The sequence below is a fragment of the Rhipicephalus microplus genome, chromosome 3, assembly GCF_043290135.1.
Source record: "Rhipicephalus microplus isolate Deutch F79 chromosome 3, USDA_Rmic, whole genome shotgun sequence".
NCBI classification, from domain to species: Eukaryota; Metazoa; Arthropoda; class Arachnida; order Ixodida; family Ixodidae; genus Rhipicephalus; species Rhipicephalus microplus.
In genome coordinates, this window is record NC_134702.1 from 62,470,756 (window position 1) to 62,478,334 (window position 7,579).

The following is a 7,579-nucleotide window of genomic DNA, read 5'->3' on the forward strand; positions in this document are numbered from 1 at the left end:
GACGAAAAACTTAATTTTTTTAATTTTCATGCTTTCCGATTAAAGCGATAACCTAAACACTACAGTGAAAAACGCACAAGTAATCATCCGCCTCAGCATTCCTCGGTTTGATCGTCTCTCGGTTTCATTAGTTACGTATAATACCAAGAGGTGAGCCTCTCGGACAATTCCTCTTCTCTACTTTTATAACGCGGGCTTTATCCCGGCGAACTTGATGCCTTTAGTGGCATGCAGGAGTTTGTTGGTCAACCGCCACCTCATTTGAAGATAAGGTGTGCCTTGACGCCCTCTGGCAAAAACACGTTCCGTACATGTCGCCTGTGCTGCAAATGGAGCTGGCCAACACTCCAGAGTATTTAAAACGCTTAGATACCCTACAAAAAAAAAGCGGACAAGGAATCACCCTCCGTTCTGGCTCAATCGGTAGAACACCAGACGGGTGCTTCGAAGAATGTTGGTTCAAAGCCCGCTGGCGGAAAGAGTGAATATTTCTTAAGTTTCAGTTTGTAGCGATATAAGCGGACATTTTCACGGTATACTGCTGAGAAACCAAAAATAATTCACTGATGCTTTCGTTACTTTAATTGTCTGTTGATTTCGATAGCATAAACTAAATAAGCCCCTCAAACAATTCCCATTCTTGACTACATGTCCGCTTACATTTGCTAGCAGCTCACAGGTAGGCAAGTAAACTGCTGTCTGTTTGGTTCTCCTCCCTGCCGTCTTCCTATTATAATTCTTCCTAAGTTACTGGGTGTACCCTTGCCAAAAGTATTTTCAGGGGTCCCCGTGAGTTGTCAATGCTGCCTTACGTCTGTGACACTCCAGCCTAATTATTAGTAATGAGAGGGTAACAAGTGTTTCTTTTTTTTTGTTGGCTGCTCAGTTGCGGCATCTAACATGTGCTCTGTTTTCCAACATTTAATGATGCTACAATTCATCGTTAGTTGTTAAGTAATGATTATTTTCTGGAACATTGATGCTATAATTTTTAGGCACTTTGATTAAGTTACTTCCTTGTAAAATAAATTACATTGCAAAATGCAATAAAAGTGAAACCTGAATTTCAGCCAATCTATACTTTATACTTACAAAGCATGTTTCGCGGTTGCCCAAAGTAAATTCTTCATCTTGTTCACAAATAAACGTACAGTTGTTGAACAGGTGTCTCTGTGGAAAAAGGAGAAAAATTCACCAATTATTACTAAGCTTCGCCAACCGTGTTTATGACTTTTCAGCATCGCAGTATTGCAACATTCGTTAGAAATTACCGCATAAATTTCCACAACTTGACTGCTGCTCATTCACACTCTTTCGTCAGCATTCGCTCTATCAGTTACGCCAACAGCACTGCTGCTCAACGCTGGAACGGGTGATTAAGCGCTGCGCTTTAAAATGTGGCTAATCCCTCGGTCATACAAATCGATATAATGCGAAAGTGAAACTTGCTTTCACTGAAGTGAACTGTTTTTTGTGCATTGACAGATGAGAGCTTGAAAATGTCTATTGGTGTTTGATATATATGACAGCGTTGACGTCGATGCACCCAAGCTCGCGCCTAGTGGCGCATCCTCATTGCCACGGCTATCGCCTATGATCATAAGTAAGCCTTTGTGCTAGTTGAAGTTAACACATAGCCGGAGAGAGAGTATAGTGACGCCCGTGCAAAGATGGCATCAACAAGAGCACAACGGATAATGGTACTCGGCATATGGCTCAAAGCGTCGTGTATGATAAAGAGAGAAACAGAACAGTGTGGGCTGACGTCTTACAAGGTAAGCTAGGCCTGTGCGCATCCATAAACTGCGCTTCAAGAAGCGCAGTTTTTAGCTTGAGTCGTGAACGCGTGATCACGTACAGCTTCATGCTGGTTTCTGTCTCCCATCACCAGCACATGACATTCCACAGCAAACATTACTGCCCTTCTCCAGTGCTTATTGCAGCAGTTTTGTTATCGTCGCTATCCCACTCGATTCAGCATAGGCGACGAAAAAACACAATTAGTGCATCTTGAGCCTGCACAACTCCGACAATGGGCCGTCACGCGCTAACACGAAGCGGATGGCAAACACCACAGCTGCCTCTACGGCTATTTCTAGGTGTTAGGTACGTAATGCTGGTGCGGCAAGCGTTCTCGCTCGGCAGTCGAGACGCTTTAACTTGGGTTATCTCCAAATCGCTCCCTATCGGCGTTTGTTGGTGTCATGACGCGGTGCTTCCCAGCCCACAGACAGTGATATTGCCCCGCCTTGCTCGCCAGTCGAGAGCACCATGCAAGAGAGAATGAGATATAAGGTATACGTTTGTCGAGTCTCGTGCATCAGCACCGCTAGCATGTTTGATAGAACACCGGGTGTCTATCATCTTGGACCAAGAAACCGAAGGTTCACTTCCCAGCAATGAAATGTTTTCTTCTAGTTCTGTTTTTATCTCATCTATTCGCATGCATTTGACCAACGTCATATCCGTGGAGCGAATACATCAGTAAAGACTCCGTGGGCCCCGGCATAAAGCACTTTCTTATTAGGAAAAAATTATGACAAACCTCACTAAAACAGGAAGAAAAAATATTATGTCATGAAGAAGTGCACTGCGAAGTTTGGAAGGGAACTTAAGATGTGTACGGCCTTAATTAGGGTGTCGTGCGATATAGCTAGCTTCTATTTTACGTTCTCGTGTTTTCCTATTAGTATGACGACAAAAGTAAAAACGCAAAGAACGAAGAAAGATCAACCACAAGAAACCACAAGAAAAACCTTCCATTTGAGGCACTATAGATGTAAGTGTGCCATATTTTCGTCATTTATAAGTTTTTTTTTTCTTTCCAGCTAAAGGCTAAGATTCAGGTTCTTATATACCACTAACAATGAATTACCGTTTGTTTAGAAAAAAAGTGTTTACGTCTTAGAGTAGTTCATCTAAAATACTATAGAGGAGCGGCAAAATATACCAGTATTTATTAAAAACGCCATGTTTTGCATATGATGTGTGTTTTGAGCAAATGTTCGATGGTATAAAATACAAAGTACTCGACTATGAGAGAACGGTAATCTATACTGACGAAATTACTGCCATTTTTTTAGAAAAAGGGTTCAACGATTTTGAGTATTCGTACTCAACTATGGGAGAGCTGTGAAATTTAGTACAGGCACCTTCGAATTTATTAACAGTGAAGGAAGCGTTTAATGTCGGTAAATACAACGATTTTTTAGTATAATAGGCAAAAGGAGACATTCCAAGTATCGCACGTTTGTAGATAAAGTCGTAGGGCTTTACCCGAGCTTACGTTTCTCATATATACATAGCAAAGCATTGCATCCCCAAGGCAAAATACTGCTGCAACGTGCCCATTTTCAAAGTTAGTCACTTCATTGTCACGGGACTTTCCAGTCTTGAGCAATAGAGCAGCCACGTTTCCAGGGTACTGGACGAGCTTAGTGCCCATATCGACATTCAAATGTGATGAAATATATCTCAAGTGTGTACTTGAGTAATTTCTTAAAAAAAGACCATGTCATAAAGTGTGAAGCCTTAAAACTTTCGCATGTAAATAGGGACCCTCATGTTAACAATAAAAATGACAATGAAGCGGCCTTCTCTTTATTCGTTCACTCACTGTCACTTTAGCTACGGCAAGCTTTTTACGCCTCGATGTACAGTTCATGTGCGAAGGCGACAGGAGCCTTGCTGTTCTGGCACTTTTGTTTAAAAACTTGTAATATATAAAAATACACTGTATGTGCGCACCGGGTGTTGTGTTCAATGTAAGAACCCGTAACATTCATAAACAATATGGTATAGTGCTTCAAAATAAGAGAGAGGGGCCGTTATCTGGCCTGCACGTTTTGCGTTATGACCGAATTAAGGTATATTTTTAAAACCTATTTCAGAATTGAAATGTTACCAGACGTCGGACAAATTTTCTACGATATCACCACACCTCAGACAATAGAGGAGTACGAGCCGAATCAACTTAAAGCTGGTATTTCTTCGTAATACTTACTGGCATATTATTCTTCACTGCATAACAGTCCGGGTTGCTGTCCATAGGAGGCTTCGGTGCTTCAGATGGCGTTTGTGGTTGTTTCGGCGGCACTGATATTGCAGGCGGTGACGAAGGCATTGGAGATTCCGGAGCTGAAGTTGGGGGAGCGGGAGGTTTCGAGAATACGGGGGGCGTTTTGTTTGGAGGTGATACTTTTTGTTGTGGTGGTAAGGGCGGTACGTGAGTGACCTGTTGGCCAGGTGGTGGCGTGGGTACTGGGTGTGGAGCAAGTCCTGGTACCTCAAGTTGAGCTAGCCAAAAAAAAGTACGAAATCATTGCCCAAGCTTAAACGGTGCTTCCATATTTCAAAATATCTTTTACAAATCTGTCTATTGGTTATTTTGCAAGGCCCTCGTTGGCTTCGCACTCATGTCTTCGCATTGCGTGTACTATGGATAATTTAAACATACAGGTAATATCTGTAGTATCACTGGCGTGTTAAAAAGTGGGATCGACTTTTTTTGTGTTAGCATATAATATAGGCTACGCACGTTAGTGCAAAACAAAGCGCAAACCGCTTCACAATACGGAACACACGCTTAGTTGAGAACATTGCGTACCAGGAAGGTTAACCAAGCTTCGCTTGGTTCGCTACCCTACACTTGGGGGGGGGGGGGGAAACAATAGAAAGGAAACAGATAGAGAAAAAATTGCTGTAGTAAATGCAATGTAGTTGCTACGATGCTAGAATTACCGCTTCTTACAGGCGAAATTTCGACGAAATGGCTCACATTACCGTATATATTTCAGCATTTCTCACTCATTGAAGTACATAAGCTGGGTGAATTCAGCCTTTCCGAAAAATAAGGGCCTTTTCTGATGCCTCGCTTATGGTTATTTAATAATTATGTTCCGTCATACAAAACTACTTATCCTGAATTCACAACCATTCCTATACCAACATAAGTACCTTTACAACGTACCTGATGCCAAAATGGCCAAGCTTCCATATATAATCATGTCAACAAACATTGCGTCGATGTTTCCAAGACAAAGACGTTGGCTAAATACTCTTCGCCAAGTATCCACTGGCTCGCGCGTTTTGTTACACACTCTAGCGTATGGACGAATAAATACGGTTACCACAAGAAGCAAAGGTTTTCTGCTTCTAATGCGACTGCGCGTGCATTATTGGCTGGTTCCTCCATCACGTGTACCTGACGTGTTTCTCTGGTAATGGCTGTCAGAATATGAAGGGATCAGTGAACACAAAGGCTAAACCACCACGTTACCAAACGTATGGGCGTCAAAGAATCGTACACTTGTTGCGGGAATAAATGGGTCAAGTTGAATTGTGCGCCAGGTTTTCTTACGCAGTGATTTTTGGCACACATCCGTCAAAAGAAAGATTTTAATCGTGAAGAATGGAAGACTCACCTTGGTCCAGGTCTGTCTAAGCACAGGCGGGTGGCCCGCGGCCTTTATTACAATTCGTTTCATAGAACAGGTGCACAACAATACAAAAGCTTGCAAGATTTCTTGCCATATAGGTGCGTTCGTGCTGAGATATAGTTTCACGGATTTGTTTCACTTATTGAGATCGTTATCTTTCTTAAATTAGGTAATTATTGAAAATGCTTGAAAACAACCCCGTGATTTATACGATGATCAATGGGTAGTTCTGGACACGGTGTAAAATGAGGTAGGTGCTTACACTGGCCGCCTGGCTTAAGGAGAGGGAATGGGAAGATGGTGTTCACCGATGGCCTTGAGCCACGAGTGGTTTTCGCCCTGCGAATTGAGATGGCGCTGCAGTATGAGAAAACAGGGGCTCGCGCGGCACTCACTGTGTTATTCGTTCTCGAAGGAAGGTTTTCTTGAAAGATCTGTGTGCATGTTCTCCTGTGGTTCATAAACACGTTGCCTTGCGTCTGTGAGCCCTGTCAGTGCATTTGTTTGTGCTGATTCATGGTTTGTGATTCAGTTCACGTATAGCTTGACGCTGCATGCATATGACTTCGAATACGCGTAAGTGACCTTGTCCCCGGCTGCACCTCGAAATGGCCAAACACTGTTTTGTTGTGAATCACAGGTCACGTTATAGATCTTGTACGGAGCATGAGTCGCTTTCCAAGGCTCCACGTGAACCATAGCGCTTAGATAAGTAGCGATGGACGATCCTGAGAGCGGAGTCTTGGAGCTTACTGACCATGTGTGCGCGAAACATTTCCCAGAAGAGGCGATCTCTGCAACATATCATGCTGAATACAAGAAAAACGTCCTGTTGCACACATGAAAGAGACCTACACTCTCTTCTTGCTCTATGACTAGGATTTTCCCAGGCTGCCAAAAATATACGACTGAGCCGCAAAAAAGCAAATAAACGTTTTTTTTTTGCTGCCAAACGGCAGGGTGCTATCTATTGTGCGTTAAAGTATATAGTATACCACGTGTTATCTTTGTATCTTCTCACATAGCTTCATGACAGAATTAAGCACACGTTCATCCATTGTTTCAGCACATCATTCTTCATATCCCATTAGGCAAGTGTAAAAGCACAGCCTACCCCACTACACTTGTTTATTAGAGAAAATTATTTTCTATAATAATTCATTTTTGTTATCTTGAAATTACAGGATAGGGTATAATATTCACGAATTGGATTTCAGCCTGCGATATATAAGCAAACATCAGCGGTGTGCATATCTCGGTGAATGCTTCAGTATTTTTTTTTACTGAAAATAGGATGCCACTATTATTTGGCTAGTCAAATTACCCCAAATAAAGGTGAATTTGAATTGTTGATGAAGGCTGCGGTGTTCCATTTTCCCTAGTGAAGAAAATATTTGAGGCCCGTATACTTTGAATTCGGTTTATGTAAAAGAGCCCCGGGTGGTCGGAATTTCCGGAGCCGTGCACTACAGCGTCTCTCAATATCATATTGTAGTTTTGGCACGTTAAACCTATGATCGTGTTATCGTTGCCTCAAGAAAGTGCACAAGGAGGAGTAGGAGAAAGAGGAAGCAAAGGCAGAAACGTCAACAGAACACGCGTCTGGTGGGCTATCCCACGGTAGGGGAAGGGGTTAAGGGATGAAAACATAGAGAGAATGAAGCGAACATAAAATATGCGTATAACCTTTTACTGTAGATTCTCTAGTCATGGTGCCTACTAAAAGCTTCTAAGCACTTGACGTAGAACATCCAGTACACCTATTCTACGGCCTCAGTGTGCGATGAATTTAGCCTGCAGATGAACACTCGAAGTGTGTAACAGTGATTGAAGAACGATTAGCATTGATTTGTCTTGTGCTGGAAACTCAGCCGGAAACTCGGGGTTCGCTTTTGCCAATCGTGCCAAAGTGCACAATGAGCATGAGTGACATAATAGTGGTGACCTCGGGTTTATTGGCCAGTTAGTTAGGTCACTTATTGTTCACCTCATTATATTGCGTGATCAAATTTAAACCACGGCTTCATACAGCTGCTGCCACCGAGGCATGCCATCAAACTTCGGCCTATTCATGGTCAGTAGAACGCCATACATAAGCCACGAAACCACCAAAGAGCAAGCATGTTACCATAAAGAGTTTT

The 7,579-nt window shown here is 42.6% G+C and overlaps 1 protein-coding gene across 1 annotated transcript in view; it reads right to left on the bottom strand.

Moving 5' to 3' along the window:
• Positions 1 to 5,197, bottom strand: part of LOC119161141 (uncharacterized) — a 41,436-nt gene extending 36,239 nt beyond the window's left edge. The window contains exons 1-3 of the mRNA XM_075889638.1: positions 4,970 to 5,197; positions 4,004 to 4,296; positions 1,093 to 1,170 (exon numbers count right to left, since the gene is read on the bottom strand). Of these exons, the coding sequence (XP_075745753.1) occupies positions 1,093 to 1,170; positions 4,004 to 4,296; positions 4,970 to 5,018 (420 nt within the window). The 5' untranslated portion in view covers positions 5,019 to 5,197. The remainder of the gene's footprint in view (positions 1 to 1,092; positions 1,171 to 4,003; positions 4,297 to 4,969) is intronic.
• Positions 5,198 to 7,579: the final 2,382 nt, after the last annotated feature.